The 23,072-nt window shown below is 35.0% G+C and overlaps 2 protein-coding genes across 4 annotated transcripts; one reads left to right on the forward strand and one right to left on the reverse strand.

The window, feature by feature from the left end:
• Positions 1-478: 478 nt before the first annotated feature.
• fastkd1 (FASTK mitochondrial RNA regulator 1) lies at positions 479-16,905 on the forward strand. 3 transcript variants are annotated; one of them, XM_039683571.2, is made up of 15 exons: positions 479-755; positions 2,075-2,511; positions 4,003-4,071; positions 5,806-5,931; positions 6,013-6,411; positions 7,199-7,309; positions 8,935-9,066; positions 10,235-10,721; positions 11,868-11,982; positions 12,720-12,848; positions 13,771-13,902; positions 14,667-14,780; positions 15,800-15,944; positions 16,024-16,138; positions 16,222-16,905. In XM_039683571.2, the coding sequence occupies exons 2-15, from the start codon at positions 2,177-2,179 to the stop codon at positions 16,312-16,314; spliced, it is 2,502 nt and encodes an 833-aa protein (XP_039539505.2). In that variant the 5' UTR covers positions 479-755; positions 2,075-2,176; the 3' UTR covers positions 16,315-16,905. The 3 variants fall into 3 exon arrangements, with proteins under 3 accessions (XP_039539505.2, XP_039539506.2, XP_039539507.2); XM_039683572.2 differs by having other exon boundaries at positions 2,078-2,511; XM_039683573.2 differs by having other exon boundaries at positions 2,140-2,511.
• klhl41a (kelch-like family member 41a) lies at positions 16,381-23,062 on the reverse strand. The gene is made up of 6 exons (XM_039683575.2): positions 21,627-23,062; positions 20,205-20,362; positions 20,026-20,133; positions 19,753-19,938; positions 18,558-18,704; positions 16,381-17,094 (listed from the first exon to the last, which is right to left on the reverse strand). Exons 1-6 carry the CDS (start codon positions 22,719-22,721, stop codon positions 16,983-16,985), a joined length of 1,806 nt encoding a protein of 601 aa, XP_039539509.2. The 5' UTR covers positions 22,722-23,062; the 3' UTR covers positions 16,381-16,982.
• Between the last annotated feature and the right edge of the window lie 10 nt (positions 23,063-23,072).

Raw genomic sequence — 23,072 nt, forward strand, 5'->3', positions numbered from 1 at the left:
ACGACAAAAGTTTCTCATTATTATTATGAGAAAAGTTTCTCATTATTATGTAAATGTTTCTCATCATGAGTAGAACTTTTCTCAGCATTTCAAGATAATTGCGAGACATTTTGTCATTATCAACCTTCGAGAGGTTAAGTCATAGTTACGAGAAAAGTTATCATTATTATGAGTACCGACATTCTTCAAAATATCTTCCTTTGTGTTCAGTAGAACATGAGGATGAAAGATTTATGACAGAATTGTTGTGAACTGTTCCCTTAAATATCAGTAATTAAAATGATTTTTTATGTATTCCTTCATGACATTGATTTACCTGTGTAATTATATATTTATAAGTTTTCATTTTTTATTCAAAGTTTCATTAATATTTTAATTATTGATACACTTGTATATCCCACCACCTCCAAATTCATTATGGTTTCACTCTATCATATGGTGTGACTTTTATTTTGAAAGACACCGTGACTTTTGGCTGTGCGCTTGATTAAACAGGAAGCCAGTTGCAGCATTGACCATAAGACCCACATTTTGCCCTTTTCTGTTTATAAAAGATTTTTCTCACATTCACGCTAAGCATCTGTATAACAAACACAAGCAGTAGCACACAGCTGTGGGACTGTAACACCCCATATGACCGCATCAGTCCTCTAACACGTGATCTGCTGCAGTACAGGACACTCATGCTGTATGTTATATGTGTGTACCAGTAGTTTTTTGACAGTCAGTGGTTATGGCATGGCAGCTTGAAGAAGGTACTGTGAATCTCTCTTATTCAGCTTTATTTATATAGCACATGATGATCCCGTCCAACACTTCTGCTGCTGACATCCAGACTTCATAAGATCTATGTAACTCTAATAAGTATATGTCTGTTAGTTGACATTCTAGGAGTAGGCTATTAGATAAGTAGTGTGACATAATGAGGAAGAGTGATATCGATATAAGTCGTGTGATATAAAGAATGCTATAATGATGATGTAATTATATATATGGTCAAAAATTTGGAATTGGAAAAATTACTATTTTTAAAGTTTTTGAAATATATGATATATTTCCTAATTATATGGAAATAATGATTTTCTATTTGAATATATAATGTATTTATCTTATATATTATCTTATATATTTATAATTTTTATTTATATTTTTTCAAAGCATCATTTCTCCAGTCTGCAGTCACATAATCCTTGAATTATTATCAATTTTGGAAAAAGTTGTGCTGCTTTTTTTAATAACCTGTGATACTTTTTATTCATTGAAGAATAAAATGTATTTTTTTTTTAAATAAAGAAAACAGCATTTGTTTAAAATATAAATCTTTTGTAACAATATACACTCCTGTTCAAAAGTTTGGAGTATATATTTTTTTCTTTCTTTTTTGAAAGAAATTAATACTTTTATTTAGCAAGGATGTACCAGGAATGTGTGTGTGTGTATATATATATATATCTCCATACACAGTACTGGTCAAAAGTTTGGAATTGGAAACATGACTATTTTTAATGTTTTTGAGAAACAAATTGTGTTTTTTTTTCAGGATTAGAAGTTAAAAAGAACAGCATTTATTTATTTTTTTTAAAAAAGGTAATCTTTTCTAACAATATAAATCTTTGCATCAGTTTAAAACATCCTTGCTCAATAAAAGTATTAATTTATTTCAAAAAAGAAAGAAAGAAAAATAGACTCCAAACTTTTGAACAGGAGTGTATATTGTTACAAAATATTTATATTTAAAAAAAAATGCAGTTCTTTTTTTTCTTTTTTAAAATACTTTTTATTCTTCAATGAATAAAAAATCAGCACAACTGTTTCCAACATTGATAATAAATCATCATATTGGAATGACTGGAGTAATATACTTTGTGTCACATAAATAAATTATATTTTAAAGTATATTTAAATAGAAAACCATTTCACAATATAATTATAGGTTATACATCATAATAGACTTCTTTCAAAAACATAAAAAATAGTAATGTTTTCAAGCTTTTGACCAGTACTGTATATACAATTTACATGTTTTTCAGAACGTCTTAGTGTTTGAAATTTCTCTTTTTTGCTTTAATATCAGCAGTGCTGTAGCTGACATGGAAAGAAGTTGATGATCTGATTCTTCGGTACATCTGATCTCTCCAGTATGTGGAGTGACTCCTGACGGCAGCCGTCCTGTACCATGTTTGGGCTCCGATCGCTTCGGGTCTGTTCCCGAAGGCTGTTTCACAGTCGGGTCGTCGGCCGCGACCAGCTTCTAGACCAGCTTCTGGCTTGCTCTGCTGAGGACCAAGTGTTCGATGTGGTGGGCCGTAACAAAGCCAAGCTGTCTGTGAAGCATGTGAGCTGTGCTATTGGACTCCTGTGGCAGTTTCAAAGGGACCGGCCACAAATGCTCAGGACGTTTGAGTCTGTCCAGAATCACCCGCAGTTCCTGACGCTTCGAGTCCTGGCTGAAAACAAGATCAGCCTCCTGGATGACAGTTCAGTGGTGAAAATGCTTTATGATGTGCTCAGGTACAGTGTGAAAATGAAAAAGTGAGGTGAAAGCTCTGTTTCAAAATCTTGTGTAGCCTACCTAGATAGTATTATACAGTAATAATCAAGATTTTTTTTTTTTTTTTAAAGAAGTCTCTTTTGTTCACCAAGGTTGCATTATATTATTAAAAATACAGTCAAAATAATAATATTGAAATGTAAAATTTAGAGCCTGACCGATATATCGGCGGATTTCAGGCATTTTCCTAACTATCGGTATCGGCGTTTATAATGATTAGAGGAATTAAGACCAAAAATAGAAGATAAGGTTTTGTCAGTGACACTTTTGATATATTTATTGATACAAGTTATGCTTTTTTATAACGTGACTAAATTAAAAGACAAAGTCGTTAGTGAATTTACAGCTGTTGCATAATCTTCACTAACGACTTTTTCTTTTAATAGTCTTTGTCTTTTACTAGTTTGCATTGGATGCTATATTATATTATATTATAAATACTAGTATTTATAATATAATATAAAATGCAATGCAAACTAGTTTGGTTAAAGCTCAAATGTATCATTCTCATTCTATCATTCACCATGTCTCCATTAAATATAAAAGTGTTTGATCACCACATTTGAGTGTATTCTATATATAGTACTCATCAAAAGTTTGGACACACCAATTATAGGAAAGTGTGTCCGAACTTTTGACTGGTACTGTGCTATAATACACATAAATAATATTGCTACTGTACTGTATTATAATATAGACATAAATAATATCGGGCCGATATATCGGTATCGGCACCCAAAAATCCATATCGGTCGGGCTCTAGTAAAATGTAATTTATATCTGTAATGCAATGCTGAATTTTCAGCATCATTACTCCAGTCTTCAGTGTCACATGATCCTTCAGAAATCATTCTAATATGATGATTTACTGCTCAAGATTTGTCTATTATTATTATCAATGTAAACAACTTGTAAACAGTTGTTCTGCTTAATATTTAGGCAATATAAAAGTTTAGGGTAAGTGAGATTTAACAAAAAAAAAGAGAAGAAATGAATAATTTTATTCAACAAGAATCGATTAAATTGATGAAAAGTGACAGTACAGACATTTATAATGTTACAAAAGATTTATATTTCAAATAAATGCTGAAGGATCCTTAAAGAAAGACGTTATTACGGTTTCCACACAAATATTAAGCAGCAAAAACAGATAATAATTTGAAACATTATTAATACAGTGATGCATTGCATTGGACAGAAAAAGTTATTTTATCGTAGCAGATGAATTGATGAATTACATTTTTTGTTTTACCAGTATTTTTGTATGCAATGTATTTTGTGCTTAAAGTGTCATTAATTTTGCCACATGCTAGCACCAAACTCAATTATGAAGCATTCGGTAACTAACAGAACAAAATTTCTAACAGAGCTATTCTCAAAACTACAACGTAAATATGGTGTCCTAATTAATTATTTGTGGGAATATATCCATATTTTGTCTTGTTTTGCAGGCTTCAAGTAGAACATCATGACTCTCTTGTGCAGCACTTGGTGACAGAGGCTTGGACCAGACTGGAGAGGTACATGACAAATTTCATAAATGCAACCACGACAGTGAGAGTTTGGTGATTTCCAATGGCAAGATTGAAAGTGTCTACTTTTTCTACCTTTTTAGCAGTCTTGGTTCTGAAAGTACAAAGGGGTTTTGTCTTTGTTAAAATAAGCCATGAACCAAAACATCCAGCTAGGAGGTGAACCACAACATTTCAGGCATCTATTTCACTTTGAAAAAAGTATTTAAAGGGATAATTTAAGATTCAGCATTAAGCTTTATATTAAAAACCAGTAGTATTTTCAAATTACCATGCTTTCCACCCTCATATCCCCCTGAGACGAGCGATTTATGTATTTTTTGTCTGGAAAAAATCCTCTGATGATGCAAAAATCGTAATTTTTTGCACCACCCAGAGGCTAAAGACTACAGTCAGTAGTCGGGTCTGTCCCGCATGTCCTCAACCCGCCCATAGAGGGTGATCTCACTCACAGAATGAACACAAAGTGTCGGCCATCTTTTTTTGGAAGCTAAGCTAGCAGGCTCTTGTTCTGTGGAGAAAGCTGAGTAGTAGGGGTTACCATCCTCTTTTCCCGGACCTGTCCGGCCGCCGCTGTCCGGGATTCAGCTTTTGCTTTCTGCAGTCGCCATTCATTGTTTACATGCACAGCTTTTGTCTAATTGATTTCATTCTGATTGGTGAATCTGAATGTAGTGTTTACATGAACGCTAAACAAGTGATCGTTTGATGCGCGTTTTAACATTGCTAAGAAAATTCCCGCTCCTCCGTGAGAGATACGAGACCGGTGCGTCTCACAGGTGTAGAACGCTCTGTTCCCGGTAGGCGTGGCCTCCTAGGGCAGCGAAGCAAGTGCATTCTGGGAGTTGTTGTCTTTCATCCACATAAGCCAAAAATACATTTTCTGGCTTTTCTCAGTCTAGAAAGCTCCAAATTCAAAAATAGTTTAACATTTCTTCTACAGAAATGACCCATTTTAAATACACATTCATCTTTCCAGAGGTGAAGGATCCCTTTTATAAATTGGACAGAAAGACAAAGATACAAGACTGTGTCATTGCAAATGACACAATTAAAATAAATAAATAGTTCAAATAAATTCAATTAAATAAATGATTGAAACATATTTCAATAAATAAAACAATTGATTTACAGGTGTTGATTGTAATATATATATATATATATATATATAATTGCATGACTAACATGTAAACATTGTGGACTATATGTAAACCATAAATCTTTTATGCAAAATATATTATTCAGTAAACTAAATAAATAACATGCATTTTGAATGATCCTCTTATTTTTTTTATAATAATGAACATTTTGCTGACCCTTCCCGATCATAGGATGGGCTATAAATAGTTATATGAAATATAACTATTTAAAAACATATAAATATATATATAAAATATAACAGCATTTATAATAAATCGTTATTTTGGTATGATTTGCTTTTTCAATCCTCTGATTGCTGGAGACTTCTGCAGTATCATGTGTAATGTAATTTTATACCAGGAATTCTGCTGTTATCCATTAAAAAATAAGTAGCATAGCACATACTGTACCATCGATTAGCATCCTTGTAGCTCACAGTAGGTCTGACTTTAAAGATTGACAAGCTAGTGTTAAAAATACACTGTTGTACTCTAATGCAGATGTGATGTGGATAATATAAGTACTGCAGCAACAAAGTTTTATAAAATTGCCCCATAAAAGTTTGCTTTCTCTACTTTACAGACTGCAGATGAAAACACTTTCAAAGTTTGCAGTTTGTCTGAGTGATCAGTTCCTGCACCACAGCCCTCTGATGGGCCAGATTACTCAAATAGTGAGTCAGAGACTGGACTCCATTCAAGACGCCAGGTGTGTTTTAAACCATCGAACACCCTAAAGGTGTAGTGCACCTGAAAATAAGTGTATTTACACTACATGTCCTCCTTACAGAGTGCTCACACCCTTGATGATCGGTATCTTTCCCCTGGTGTCGCCCCAGCTGCGGGATGCGCTGCTTACAAAAGCGGACACCCTTCTGGACAAAATGGACCCGATACACTTCAACAACCCCAGAAGGGTGGTGCAGTTCCTCCGAAACGTCAGATATGTCCACCGACCTCTCCTGGAGAAATGCAACCGGCTTCTCATGCAGAACATCTCCCATCTGGACGTGGAGCACATCTGCATCACTCTGGGAATGTATCAGACGTTGCAGTACAATAACTCTGATTTCAGAGTGGCTGCGAGACAGAGACTCATAGAGCTGGTGGACACGAGCACTGATCCTGCCACTTTCACCAAACTCTTTGCTTGTCTTGGACCAATGGCAGGACAAGGTGACAGAGAGAGGTGAGCCAGGGAAATTTTTCCCTTTTATATTCTTTTAATTACGTACTATTTTTGGATATCAGTGCTATTTCTGTGTCATTTATATACAGTGGTGTGAATAAGTTTTGGCACCCATGCTAAAGTTGCCTAAAAAGAGGAATAAAAAATCATATTTTGGGTATTGATCTTAATGCCTTAATTAGAAAAATGAGGAAAACTCCAACCTTTAAGGACACCAATTTTCTTTGTGAATGAATAATGTATCATAAATAAATAAATGTTTTTCCTTAAAATACAGGGTTGCCTTTATTCTTTTTTTATTTATGTTTATTCTATGTTTTTTGTGGTTATGTTTATTGTGGTTCCCATGAGTGTAAAACAAATTCCCCCTTGGGGCAATAAAGGTTTCATTCATAAGTCAGGGCACCCCTATGTTAAATTCCCATAGAGTCAGGCAGATTTTTATTTTTAAAAGCCAGTTATTTCATGGATCCAGGATAATATGCATCCTGATGAAGTTCCCTTGGCCTTTGGAATTAAAATATCCCCACATCATCACACAATAAAAAACAAATATTGTGACTTTTTATCTCACAGTCCTGTGCAAATGCTAGTTTACAGTATTTCTGACTTTATTTCTCATGTTTTTCAGTCTGACCTTTTGACCTCAACTCCTTGGTATAGTGCAACAGGGACTGTATTTTGTCCAGTCATCATAGGGATTTAAACTAAAGTGTTTTAAGTCATTAAATTCCAGTCAGTGGATTTCCACTGTATGATTTGATTGGTTTGATTGGTCTTGTTGCAGGTTAGAGAGTACTGCGCTGCTATTGGCTGATGAGCTGAATCCCCAGCAGGCTTTAGGAGTGTTGGAGGCAATGGAGGAGATGCAATGCAGGAACCTTCAGTTGATAAACAAGTAAGACAAGTTATTTGCATTGCATGTCAGAACGTAATAGACATAATTATCACAGTTAGGGGTTGATGAAATTGTTAAAATTTTGTCTCTGCAATAATTTAAAAAAAAAAAATGTGATTACAATTTTTGTTTTTACACTACTGTTCAAAAGTTTAGGGTCAGTAAAAAAAGGATATATATATATATATACTGTATATATATATATATATATATATATATATATACATATATATATATATATATATATATATATATATATATATATTTTTTTTTTTTTTCTTTCAGATTTTGTGATACCGAGAATACCGTTAGATAGTCATTAATGCAAAATTTTCAGTTATATTGTTTTGTTAAATTTGGTACTCTTACAACTTTTAACACTAGACCTACTAATGACGATACAAAATCGAGGCTGAACTGAACATTTAACCTTTTCCTTTGTGTCCAACTTGCGTTAGTAAATTGATACGTAGTAATATATAATTATCAAGAGGACAACAATATAAATAAAAACAACAATTAAATTCTCACCACTGAATTAGCAGGATGTAGCCCACTTCTCTATTTTGGTCAGTATACAAAAACTTCTCGGTTAACATAATGTTGTCTTAAATTAGGCCTAAGTGTCAAACCTCACACTATTTCATATTTATTGATTAAAACGTATTTAATAAACCAAACTCCAGTGTTACTCATCTTACGAAATTAACGAAGGCATTATTTTGACCTCGCAAAATAAAAAGTAGAAAGAGACTGAATTCAGGCCTACCTCATGTTATACATTTGCATTTTTGAGAAAAACAAAAAGATTGTTCAGGTCTATGTCCAATTAAATCCCTCACCTTTTTCTAGTTATATTGTTAAAATACATATTTTGCCTGTAATTTAACTACGGTGTATTAAAATATATTTCTCATATCACATATCGTATAATATCGATATCGTCCGAACAGTGAAAAATATCATGATATGAATTTTTGCTCATATCGCCCACCCCTAAACGTGACATACAGACAGTATAATGCAACTGAGAGTGTGGTCATGATCTGTAGGACCGAGGAAGACATGTTTATGAAATTTCCGGACTTCTTTCTGTCAAATTTATGTTGTTCTTGAAGTCACAAGGAAAATCAAGTATCTTTTCTTCACAGAAGACATTTTTAGACAATGTAGAACTTTGTGCGCCCAGGCAAATCCTCTCGCACGGAAGTTTGGACACCACAGACAATGTTAAGATGACTCTGTTTAAGACATATTGTACATTTTTGCACACGGCCCATCTTTGGACTAACTATAAAAAAGCCAGTCTGCAAAGGAAAAGTGCTTTTAAAGTGACCATGATGGAGTAGTGTGAGTGAAATGTTTGTTACAGCTCGATTTAACACTCTACAAGCAAAGCAACTTTGCGGAAGTTAATGTATAGCTTTATCTGTAGGTTGATAATAATATCACTAACAAATATTAGATTTAGTGCAGTCCGCTACCAGTCTTTTTAAAATGCTTATTTAATTGTTGTTTCTTTTTATTTGGTGTGTGTGTGTGTGTGTGTCTTGTGTCTATATTGGACCACAAGTCCAGAATAAAGTTGAATTGAATTGAAGACCTTCCCATGTCTTTTCTGACAGGATGGCAGCAATACTCTTCAAGAATCTGGAGTCGTATCGTTCTTTGGATATCGCTCGAATTACTCAAAATCTCATCCTGCTCCATTGCCAGAATCCCGAGATCTTCTCCAGACTGAAAGCCAAACTGCTGCAGTGAGTGTTTCCAAAAACAGACTGATAAATTTGTGACTGTCTAGGAGTCTTATAATTAAAGGGATAGTTTGCACAGAATGTAAATTCTCACATCATTTACTCATCGTTTCGTAGTGAACCTGTATGGTGTTATTTACACTGTGGTATAATTTTTTTAAATGTTTTTTTTTTTTTAAAGTAGCCTCTTATGCTTACCAAAATAATCTGATCAAAAATAAAAAATAAAAAACAGTAAAAATGATAATAATGTGAAATATTATTACAATTTAAAATAACTGTTTTCTATGTGAATATCTAAAAAAGCTGAATTCTCAGCATCATTACTCCATTCTTCAGTGTCACATGATCCTACAGAAATCATTATAATATGATGATTTGCTGCTCAAGAAATATTTATTATTATAATCAATGTTGAAAACAACTGTACTGGTTAATATTTCTTTGGAAACTGTGATACATTTTTTTCAAGATTCTTTGATGAAGAGAAAGTTCAAAAGAACTGTGTTTATCTTTAGTAATATTATAAATGCCTCCTTGCTGAATAAAACTATTATATATATATATACTATTATTATTTGTTAACTAAATTATTTAACATGAACTAACAATGAAGAATCCTTCCTTTATATTATTTTCAACATTTAATAGTAATGTTTTTAATCAAATGTTCTTTCTTTATTATTTGTCTCAAACAATCAACATAGATACACAACAACAAATCAATAATTAAAACCACAAAGTAAAACACAACCACCAAAAAATAAATATGTATATATGAATTATAGTAATAATAATAATACCAAAACAACAAAAAAAAAAAAAAAGAAAAAGAAATTGTGACTATTACCTATGGACGCTTGTCTCCGCCACTGAAAAAAACAATTATAATAATAATTTCGACTTTTTATCTTACAATTGCGAGATATGAAGTCAGAATTGTGAGAAATAAAGTCGCAATTGCCTTTTTTATTTTCGGAAACTCTCTTCCATAATTACCATTGCTTGAACAATGAATAATTGTATTTTATGTGCTAACATTAAACTTTTTACTTTTAGTTAATGCATTATTTAATATTAATATAAAGGGTTAACACAATTGAATGATCTTATTTAGCACATTTATGTTTTTACCCAATATTGTTTTTCTGTCTTTGACCGTCCTTCATAGTTCCCAGCAGGGCAGTGTGTTCCCGTTCGAGGTGACCATACTAACTAGGGTTCTGTCCATGCTCCCTTCTCGGCATCTCGACGAGGGTGTGCTTTCCCGTGTGGAAGCCGTGCTCCCGCAGTGCAACCTAAACAACCTCAACACTTACGCCATAGTCGTCGCCAAGTGGATTCGCTACGACCCCTCGTACCGGCACAGCACCCCCAGCAAGTACGTCCACCTCCTGCAGAGCCTGAACCGCTGCGCACGCGAGCGGCTGCACAAGCTGGAGCCCGTGGATGTGGTGCTGGAGGAAGTCAAGTACTTGTCAGGGGAGTGGTTTGATGAGATGCTGCTGGAGGAGTCTATGGTCACCTTGCAGAGACTGCTTCACCAGATATCCTGGACTACTGTGCATGACGTGGCCGTTTATCTGACCAGGACTAACTACTTCTGTGCCGCGCTGCTGGACCGTATCGCTAGTATGACGATTGAAAACATAGACAAGGTGGGAGTCAATTTAAGTGTTGTTTCAATCAATGCGTTTTCACTTGAATTAGTTTAATGCGCTCTTGTTGAATACTTGATTCTTTTTTTTAAAAAAAACCTTACCCTAAATTATTAAATGGAAGTTTCCACTAAAATGTTAAGCTACACAACTGTTTTCAACATTGATAACAATAATAAATGTTTCTTGAGCAGCAAATCAGCATATGAGAATGATTTCTGAAGGATCATGTGACACTGAAGACTGGAGTAATGATGCTGAAAAAACAGCGTTGATCACAGGAATAAATTACATTTTAAATTATTTTAAAACAGTAAACAGTTATTTTAAATTGGAAGATTATTTCACAATATTAGTGTTTGTACGTTATCCACACTTTTGATCGCCAGTGTATATACACTTTGTTTTATTATTAAGTTTATATGAGGTTAACTTATATAATGTATATGGTTAGTAATTATAGGTTTTTATAATTTTGTTTTAGTATTGTTATGTATTATTAGTATATATTCATATTTAGTAGTTTTCTAAAAAGTTTGTCATCTATTGTTTATATTTTATTTTATTTCAGCTTTATTTCAATTAACTAAAAGGACGTTTAATAGTTTTAGTTAACAACGGTTGTCACCAAATTGAAGTAATATTCAAATTCTGGAGCTGAAAATTTATTTTGTACAGTATTCTCCAGAAATATCATATTTCCACCATGGAGAAAAATACATATAACATATAAAGATTTCAGGACAGATCTGCAATGAGCTCTGAGGTTGTTAAGCCATTAAATGTTTCCATTGAAGCCATTGTTTACTACACAAAAAATATAGTGAAGTGATACACTGGTGTTTAAAAGTTTGGTGTCAGTATGATTTTTTTTTTTCAAAATGTTTTTGATGCATTTATTTAATAAAAATAAAAAAACAGTAAAAATGCTAATATTTTGACATTTTAAAATAAATGTTTTCTATTTTAATATTATTTTAAAATGTAATTTATTCAGCATCATTCCTCAAGTCTTCAGTGTTACATGATCCTTCAAAATCATGTAATGATTTGTTGCTCAAGAAACATTTTCTCTTGTAATTAATATGCAAAATACATCAGAACCATGTGTTATAAAACAAGTGTATGTCTGTCTCTTCCAAACAGATTCATTACTCTGCAATATATGCCACTTTGCTGCCTTTTGCGAAGCTGAATTATGACCCTCCAACGGCGGAGCAGTTTTTTGATGCCTGTATTCAACATTTTACTCCACATATTAGTAAGATCCTTACGCTGTGCATCTATAGATGAGTTTTTAGATGCCTGTATTCAACATTTTACTCCACATATTAGTAAGATCCTTCCACTGTGCATCTGTAGATGAGTTTTTTATGCCTGCATTCGACATTTCACTCCACATATAGTAAGATCCTTACGCTGTGCATCTATAGATGAGTTTTTAGATGCCTGTATTCAACATTTTACTCCACATATTAGTAAGATCCTTCCACTGTGCATCTGTAGATGAGTTTTTTATGCCTGCATTCGACATTTCACTCCACATATAGTAAGATCCTTACGCTGTGCATCTATAGATGAGTTTTTTGATGCCTGTATTCAACATTTTACTCCACATATTAGTAAGATCCTTACGCTGTGCATCTATAGATGAGTTTTTAGATGCCTGTATTCAACATTTCACTCCACATATAGTAAGATCCTTACGCTGTGCATCTATAGATGAGTTTTTTGATGCCTGTATTCAACATTTTACTCCACATATTAGTAAGATCCTTACGCTGTGCATCTATAGATGAGTTTTTAGATGCCTGTATTCAACATTTTACTCCACATATTAGTAAGATCCTTCCACTGTGCATCTGTAGATGAGTTTTTTATGCCTGCATTCGACATTTCACTCCACATATAGTAAGATCCTTCCACTGTGCATATATAGATGAGTTGTTTCTAAAATTTAAAAGGCACATCGTAACCTGTTCCTGGTGATGTAAACAGGCTCCATTGACCCTCAAATGCTGGTTCTCCTGGCGAACGCACTGGCCATGGCGGATTATTTCCCTGAGGAGGTGGTCAGAGAGATCTTCAACGTGGACTTTCTTGCAAAGTTGGATGCCCATCTGGAAAGTATGTGTATTTCTGAGATTAGATAACGTAAACAGTTATATAATTAATGTATCTTGAAGGTCTGAAAGAGACATCTTTGGCCAAGAATGAACAAAACAGTTTCGGGAGTGAGTCCAGTTGGTGTAACGGTACAAAAAAATGATGGTTCGGTTCATAAGTCGGTTTTGAAGTTATATTTCGATGCATTTTCAGTACAGAGGGGGGAAAAAAGAGGGATTATTTTTATTATTATTAAAGTCCCCATGAAATAAAAATGCAATTTTTGGGGGTAAAGTATGAATATGTTAGTTTTAATGGTATCTAATAATAATAATACATTTTATTTATAGTGCACTTTACATTTCAGCGAAATCTCAAAGTGCTACAGTTTTAGGGTTAAAAACAGTTCCAAAAAATATCACAAAATCAATAAATAGCAATAAAAAATAAAAATCTATAAGCTAGCGTGCTCCAAAACAGATATATAAGCTTTCAAATTGTACAGTCTCTCACTTCTGCCAATATGGATCAATGATTTTGATGACATCACTCTGCACTTCAGCTTCTCATCAGATTTTCTGTCCAATCAAATGCTCTAGAATCTAATTCTAATCCGCCTACATTATAAAATAGAATCTAATCCGCCTACATTATAAATAGACGCTGAAGCTGTGGCTGAAATCAGTCACTTGTTCACACATTTACTATTTTCTACATGGTGAATGGCACATAATGCACTAAATAGGGTTTCAAATAGTGTAAATATGCTTTCCATTGTGGCGAATGAAGTCTGGTTTCACGTTAGCGTCACGCGAACAGCCGCAGCGCACACACTGTCTGCTGTCCGTAGTACACACACAGAACGATGGGCTTTAGGTGACTCATTCCCGTATTTAAATGTGTTTGTCACTCCTAAAACTTTACAAATGTGTGTTTTATCCAGCTTTGCCGGATGCTCAGAACATGCGCATACGTCTGCATCTCATGGAGCTGAATCGGGCCGTGTGTCTGGAGTGTCCTGAGTTCCAGGTGCCCTGGTTTCATGAGCGCTACTGTAAATGGCTGCAGAAGAGAGGTGAGCACACCGTAGATCCAGCTGGATAACGGGAACGGACTACAATTGGACCGTAGAAATATTAGAATTGGAAAGCAGTTCTTATCTGAAAGCATTTGTGCTTGGTACACATTAGCTAAAATAATTATTACAATCATTTTTAACCATTTGATAAGATTTGTACACAACTGTTCAAAAGTTTGGGATCAGTAAGATTTTTAAAAAATATATATTTTTAAAATAAGTCGCTTATGCTCACCAAGGATGCATTTATTTGATCAAAAATACAGGAAAAAACAGTAATATTGTAAAATATTGTTACAATTGAAAGTGTATAGGTGAAATTCGAAAATTTAGAATATCGTGCAACAGTTCATGTATTTCAGTAATTCAAATTAAAAGGTTAAACTAATATATTAAGTATATTTAACTAGACGTATGCATGATTATACTTTTCAGAGAACCAGCATTTCTGTATTTAAAATCTTTTTTTTTTATTGATTTCATGTAATATTCTAATTTTCTGAGATTTTGAATCTGGGGTTTTCATAAGCTGTAAGCCATAATCATCAAAATTATAACGTGTGCACGATATTCAAATTTTTCGCGTTTCACCTGTATATATCAATTTTTATCTATTTTGAAATAACTTTTTTTTCTTCTTTTTTTATCAAAGAAAGCATAATGGTAGTCAAATAGATTGAAATGTTTAATGTAAGAGCTAACTTTTTTAATTAAAAAGTCTGGTTGGTTCAAATAGTTGAATAATGTTTTCCGCACTGCAGCCAACAGCTCGATCAGTCCGATTCAGCAGCAGATCCATAAGATGCTCGGAGACGTCCTGGGTGGGATCAACTGTGCTAAAGTCGGAGTGCTGACTCCATACTTCTATACTGTCGGTGAGTTTTAAACGAGTGGTACAAGTAAAATAGTCCATATTATTTATTCCTAACAGTGTTGAGATATATATGTTTGTGTGTGTGTGTGTATACAGTATATGTAGCTGTTGTTTGCCTTTTCTACCAAATATATTTTTGGTCAGATTGTACATTAACCAAGTTTAGTGTTTTGTTCTTGTCTCATATTTAAAATATTTAATAAATATAAAATATTTTTCCCCATCCTTTGATGGTTAAATTTAACTTTATTTGAAACAAATACGGGGATTGCTTTTGGCTTCTATAAATATAAAGGTCTAAGGTCCAACATCTATTTTAACTGAAAATATTTTTTTATATATTTTTTTTAATTTTATATTTCATTCATCTGTTTTAACTGAAAAAGTTTTTTAGTAAATTATTTTAATAATATATTATATATATATAATTTATTGTTATCTGTCTGTCTATCTATTTACCTGTCTGTCTGTCTATCTATCTATCTATCTGTCTGTCTGTCTGTCTGTCTACAGTTATCTATTTTATGACCTATCTATCTATCTATCTATCTATCTATCTATCTATCTATCTATCTATCTATCTATCTATCTATCTATCTATCTATCTATCTATCTATCTATCTATCTATCTATCTATCTATCTATCTATCTATCTATCTATCTGTCTGTCTGTCTGTCTGTCTGTCTGTCTGTCTGTCTGTCTGTCTGTCTGTCTGTCTGTCTGTCTGTCTGTCTGTCTGTCTGTCTGTCTGTCTGTCTGTCTGTCTGTCTGTCTGTCTGTCTGTCTGTCTGTCTATCTATCTATCTATCTATCTAATCTAGTCAGTATTTTACACATCAATATGGTTTGTTGAGTTATGGGGTGTTATGTACCATTAAATACTATACGAGTTGAATTGATTCACTCCGATCCATTGTAATATTTCATTGACTTAAAACACAGTTGTACAGGATGACAGTTGTAGATACAGCATTGCTGTCTCTGTAAGCTCATGAAAACTGTAATGTTTATGTCATCAGATTTTGAACTTGTCCTGGATCGTCACCTCCAGCCGGTACCGTACAGCGAGCCGAGTCAGCTGCAGATCAGCGAGAACGGAAACGTTCACTGGCAGTCTGTATCAGCAGACAGAGAGAGGACAGATCTGCCGCCAGGAGCTCGCCGGTATGTCATGCTTCAATGTGCAAAACTACACGTAATATTCAGACGTAACATAATTCTCCCTGCTACTTCATCTGCCTAGCATTGCATTAGAGTTCTTGGACTCCAAATCCTTCTGCAAAAATTCCCGGCACATGAAAGGGGAGGCCATGATGAAGAAAAGACATCTGGAGATTTTAGGATATCAAGTATTACAGGTCAGTAGAAAGATATTATATTTCACACCCATACTATTTGCATGACAAAAGTGTGTTTTTGCTGATAATATGCATTTCTACAGATTCCCCACTTTGAATGGAACTCAATGGAGCTTTCCACAGAAGATGCTTGGAAAGAATATCTCAGGAAGAAAATATTTACAGAGTTGCCCTGAGACATTATCTAAACTGGACATTAAAATATTTAGTGCAATCAGCAGCAGAGAGACACTATGAAAGGATTGAACATCAGGTTATCCTTCATTTGAGCTGCAAGACAACACTGTACATTTCATTTTGACATATGTTTTCCTCAGCTGCACCACATTTACAAGAGAACCCAACATGCATATAAATCAGGTCATTTTTATGTTGAAGGTCAACATGAAATACCGTTTGCTTGCATTTTACCTCTGTTATGAAGTGATGGATGATTTGTAATGTCAGCCTAAAAGGAAAATTGTTACATTTTGATTAAAACATATAAAGTCAGGGAATGTGCATTAACTCTTTCCCTGCCATCGACAATTTTCTGGCAATCCATGTTTCCACTGTCTGTAGGGGGTGCTATTACACAAGGACACACGTGTAATAGTGTTTTTTTTTTTGTTTTTGTTTTTTGTAAAGAGGATTCTCTTCTTTCGTCTGACGTATTGTAGGTTCAGATATTTATACAACAATATATATTTTTTTCAAAATATATTTTTTGTGTGAAAATGATCAAAAATGCTGGCGGGGAAAGAATTAAATAGTGCAATTAATTATCATTTTTGTGTGGTTTATGATATTTTAAAATATAGTTACAGTTTGTTATTGGATACAATCAGTGACAGTGATGATGTTTTTAAAGTTTAGGCATCTTTGCTGAATTTAGTCTCATAGAAACACAAGAGGCGCCGGCAGCATATCGTATGTCTTGTATCATTCCAGCCCACTGTTTCTTGTCCTCCTCATACCTGTCAAAAAAAGAGCGATGAATCCCAGTTAGAAGTATACACTTGTATCATAATATTTTTATGATTTGATTTTAACAATTTTACAGTACCGTTTAAAAGTTTGGGGTTGGTAAGATTTTCATTTATTTTGCTCACCAATTAAATCTATTTTTTTATTTGAATATCTTTTAAAATCTAAATTATATCTGTGATGCAAAGATGAAATTTCAGCATCATTACTCCAGTCTTCAGTGTCACATGATCCTTCAGAAATCATTCTAATATGATGATTTTGCTGCTCAAGAAACATTTCTGATTATTTTCAATGTTGTGCTGTTTAATTTTGTGGAAACCACGATTCAATTGTGATGAAGCTCCCGTTCCACCACATCCCAAAGATGCTCTATTGGGTTGAGATCTGGTGACTGTGGGGGCCATTTTAGTACAGTCAACTCATTGTCATGTTCAAGAAAACAATTTGAAATCATTTGAGCTTTGTGACATGGTGCATTATCCTGCTGGAAGTAGCCATCAGAGGATGGGGACATGGTGGCCATAAAGGGATGGACATGGTCAGAAACAATGCTCAGGTAGGCCGTGGCATTTAAACAATGGCCAGTTGGCACTAAGGGGCCTAAAGTGTGCCAAGAAAACATCCCACACACCTTTACACCACCAGCCTGCACAGTGGTAACAAGGCATGATGGATCCATGTTCTCATTCTGTTTACACCAAATTCTGACTCTACCATCTGAATGTCTCAACAGAAATCGAGACTCATCAGACCAGACGACATTTTTCCACTCTTCAAGTGTCCAATTTTGGTGAGTTCTTGCAAATTGTAGCCTCTTTTTCCTATTTGTAGTGGAGATGAGCGTTACCCAGTGGGGTTTTCTGCTGTTGTAGCCCATCCGCCTCAAGGTTGTGTGTGTTGTGGCTTCACAAATGCTTTGCTGCATACTTCGGTTGTAACGAGTGGTTATTTCAGTCAAAGTTGCTCTTCTATCAGCTTGAATCAGTCGGCCCGTTCTCCTCTGACCTCTCGCATCAACAAGGCATTTTCCGCCCACAGGACTGCCGCATACAGGATGCTTTTCCCTTTTCACACCATTCTTTGTAAACCCTAGAAATGGTTGTGTGTGAAAATCCCAGTAACTGAGCAGATTGTGAAATATTCAGACCGGTCCGTCTGGCACCAACAACCATGCCACGCTCAAAATTGCTTCAATCACCTTTCTTTCCCATTCTGACATTCAGTTTGGAGTTCAGGAGATTGTCTTGACCAGGACCACACCCCTACATGCATTGAAGCAACTGCCATGTGATTGGTTAATTAGATAATTGTATTAATGAGAAATTGAACAGGTGTTCCTAATAATCCTTTATGTGAGTGCATAATCGCCAGCTTCTGGTAATGCGTTCTTTGGGTGAACTATTCCTTTAAGACGAAAATAATTCAGATGTGTGTCAAGCAGAACACTTACTGCCAGATGTCTGTGATTTCTGACGGGACACACTGTTTGTCGTCGTTCTCCTTCACAGTGAAGCCGCCCACCACGTACAGCACACCAGCAGAACTGACCACATTCACAGAGCTTCTCTCCTGAGCAAACTCAGGGAACGCCTCCCATCTATTGGGAAAAACAACATGGTTTTAACTGATTTTGATAGATTTGTGGAGGATAACATCTGCCGTATCCCATAAGATAAATGCCACAATACCTCAAAACCTAATAATTTAACTACTCATTTTTGTCATTGTTATCCAACTTTTTTAATAATAAAAAAAGAAAAATTCCAGTTTTTGTTTCAATGTTCCTTCTCTAATCAAAATATTTTAAATAAAACATGTTTTCTTGGAAATATTGTTTTAATCGGTGATGATTTTATAGATTTGCCCTCGAATCCCCCCCCCCCCCCCCCCCCACCAAAAACAACAAAAAAACAAAAACAAACAGAATATGATAGTATTTGCTTCCAGTTTGGTTTCCCATTTTATTTCAGGACCAAATAATAACGTTCAAGGAATGTTCTTTTTAGTTTTTTTGTTTGTTTTGTTTTTGCAACCCTAAAATAATGTTCCCAAAATGTCACTGGGGGTTATTTTTAAATAATCTAAAATTAACTTAAACAGAATGTTAACGTTTCACAACGGCTATTTTTAGGTTATTTTATAATACCCATGTAGGCCGGTTACAGCGGTAATGATATTGTAGTAAAGATAGCCCAAAAACAAACCTTAAAAAAAATACGTTTTGGGAACTAAAAACTAACATTTAGGGAACTTTTTTGAAACCAAAAATTGTTGGCTGGGATTTTATTTTTCAATCCTGTCAATCTATGTAATATCACTTTAACAAAAGCCAGTTCCTTTCTGACATCATCCTCCAGGAAGTGACATTATTTTGGAGGGAAAAAAATGGCTCAAATCAGAAAGTGTTATCAATAGATTTGCAGAATTCTGTGATGTTTAACATCTATTCTATAATAGGTGTTAAATGTTATGACTCATGACTGTATAATGTCAGTATTTCGAAATATAGGCTAGCTGAAAAAAATTGCAAGCTAACTTTTAATCATTCACTGAGCGCTGGCTAACTTTAGGTTTAGAGCATCTGTAAGCCTTTTAAAAACGTGTATGAGGATTAAATATCAATAAAAACAGTGATTAATACGTACTTGTTTGTTGAAAAGTCATACGCTTCACAAGAGGCTAAAAGGCCATCTTCATTGACTCCTCCAACCACAATGATCTTTCCTTTGTGGACGGCGACTCCAAACATGGACCTGGGTGTCTTCATGCCCGCCAGCTCTTTCCATTCTGACTTCTTGTGGTTGTACGCAAACATCTTGTTGATGGTTTTACTATTCCAGAGATGAAAACAAGCAATGCTACTTTATCTCAGGCTTTTATTTTGTATTTAATCTCATCTCAACTCAAATTTGACTTACTTTTCATCCGTCTTTCCTCCTATGCAGTAAACTAGTCCGTTCTGTGAGATCACACTGTGACCGTGAATTCTTAAGGGCAGTTTTTTGGTCTCTAGCCACTTCATCTTACTGCCGAGAACAGCAAAACATTATTAGTTTTGTGGTTTATGTTTGAAGCAGAAAACGTAGAAGAAACTTACTCAACATCATAACACATCACTGAGTCCAGAGACTCGCCGGTCTGCAGGTCTTTGCCAGCAACTGCAAACAAGAAGTTTTCAAACTCGCCCATGGCGAACAGACACCGGGGCGATGGCATCGGGGGCAGGGCAATCCAGTTTGGAGAATGAGTGTCCAGCTGAAGAAAATTGATGATTTAAATTGATTTACAAATGTAATTAACTTTCATTCTATTCTTCCTGGTGATATAGGCCTTCGTACATATGCCTTTCCATTTAATTCTGGTTCCTAGAAATATGCAGTCATGCAATTGAATGAATAGTTCATCGTATCATCATTCACTAACCCTTATGTCATTCCAAACCACTATAGAACACAAAAATGAGATTTTCACACTAGAAAATGTTAATCATCCGAGTCATTCTGAACTAAAACTAACACCATAAAACATTATTGTTACTTGAAATAAAATAAACAATATCTAATATATATATATATATATATATATATATATATATATATATATATTAAGGCAACATTTCACATTTTCATTTTAGTTTAACTTGATGTACTACATAATATGGAAGCTTGTTTCCACCACAGAATGAAAAATAAAAAAGGTAATTTGCGACTTTTTATCTCACAATTCTGACTTTATTTTTCACAATTGCAAGATATAAAGTCAGAGTTTTTTGATATAAAGTCAGAATTGCGTGATATGAGTTTATATCTCACAATTTTGAGAAAAGTTGTCAGAATTTCGAGATATAAACTCGCAATTGTGTTAGAATTTATTTCTCAGAATTGCGACTTTATGTCTCACAATTCTTCATTTCTCGCAATTGTGAGACAAAAAGTTGCAATTATGATACATTTTTTTTATTCAGTTGCGGAAACCATCTTCCATAACAATAACTAAAACTAAACTATAGACATAAAAACATAACAAATTTACTAAAACTTTAGCTAAAATGAAAATGGAATACATTAAAATAAAATTAATTAAATTATATACATTTATAAAATTATATATATATATATATATATATATATATATAGGCATTTATATTATATAATTAATGTTTCGTACTGTACATTGTAAATCCTGGGATAAAATTCTGATTTATGCGGCCAGAAAATATATATTCGATAAATAAAATTCTTATTGGGCTTCCTCTAATGAATGTGAATATTTAATATGGTTGCAAAACGTTTTATATATAATTATATAATGAGGCAAACCTGTGCATATTCTGTGAGTTTGACAGTACCAGAGTTAAAAGCAGTTCTAATTCCCTTTCAAAGGGGTTAAAATATGATAAAACCAGATTTTTTTTTTTGATTGAGTGTAAACTAGATTTCCTGCAAAACACCTTCATTATTGTTACAAGGAGAACGAGACATTTTGAAAAGACCATTATACTATAAATGACCGTCTTAACCTGATAAAAATAACACTGCAGTGGGGAATCCTCGTCGTCCTCATCCACAAACAGCCCTCCCACAACATAGAGCAGGTTCTTCTTTGACGTAATGCTAACGTGGTTTCGCGGTATCTGCTCTGCCATCGCCGCTAGGAAGCATTCGTTTTCATTAGCATCGTAGGCCACAGCCGCCGTGTCACTTATCATCAGTATGAGATCCCTGGTGAACATCCCCAACCGTTTGTTGTCATTCAGAAAACCGGGCAATTTATTTCCCTCTTCTTCGCCTTCACCTTTCGCACCCTCCTTCGTTTGTGGAAGTTTTCCAGCAAAAGCCTCCCTGATGGTATTCAGCTTCTTGAGGAGCTCAGGGTCAGCCTTGATGATGTCATCCTTCTCCACTTTCTCCTTGAAGTATTTCTCCGGGAGTAGTCGGAAGCGGATGTGCTCGAAGGCATCTCCCAAAGCGATCGCCCGGTTCTCCTTGTTCTTCCGGACCCATTTCATCAAGAGCTCGTAGACGACCTCTTCTTTCTCCACGTTCAGAGAATCACACCCGATGATGGCGAACAGCTCAGGAGCGGTGAACTCGAGAAATTCCTCTTCCCTGGACAAAGTCTCAAAACGCTCCGCTATGAAGTCCCTAGCGGACACAGCGAGCCTTGGGCAGTCCAAAACCAGTCCCATTCTGTAGATGGCCAAGCAGTTCCCCAAAGACACCTTGTTTTGTAGATAGTTGACGCAAATGGTGAAAACAGATGGGATCTGAAACCTGTTGCCGACTGCGAAGATGTCTTGCACGTTCTCGTCTGTGATTTCGATGTCTGCGGAATAGAGATAGTGCACAATCATTTCCATAATGGCGGGATCCACGTTCTCCAGCACGACTTCCTTGCTGGAGTCTTTCTTCTCAACCCCGTCCTCAGTAAAGTACAGCTCTCGAAAGTACGGGCTGCACGCCGCCATTATAAGTTTGTGGCAGGGAAGACTCCGATCTCCAACCTTTAGAAAACAATCCACAAACTTGTTCTCCTTCAGAAGTTCCTTTAAACCATCCTGGAGAAGAGTGCTCTGAAAGAGCCTCAGGTCCTCCTTGATACTCACTGGATCCATCTCAAAGATTGCAGGTCTCAAAGAGGATGCGGTACTTCCTCTTGTCTCGCCGTCTCAAGTGTGCAAGAGGCTGAAATAACACAGCACCAACACAAACCCCCTGCAATTTAAGTACACCCCTCTAAATATAAACCCCTCATACCGTCAGAAAGAATTCAGGCTGACTAAACGGGAGCCGCATCAGGCAGCTGTCAAAGACTAAAAAAGACAACTGGACACACTCAGAGGTCAGGGGTGTTTTGCTCAAGGGAAAATGAGTGCGTGTTTGAGAGTGACGCATTAGTAGGAATTCAACAGATGTCTAAGGGTTTTAAATAATCATATAGGTGTGTGTCATTACTTTTGTTTTGC

Source organism: Pimephales promelas, chromosome 7 (assembly GCF_988280905.1).
Source record: "Pimephales promelas chromosome 7, fPimPro1.hap1.1, whole genome shotgun sequence".
Classification (NCBI taxonomy): Eukaryota; Metazoa; Chordata; class Actinopteri; order Cypriniformes; family Leuciscidae; genus Pimephales; species Pimephales promelas.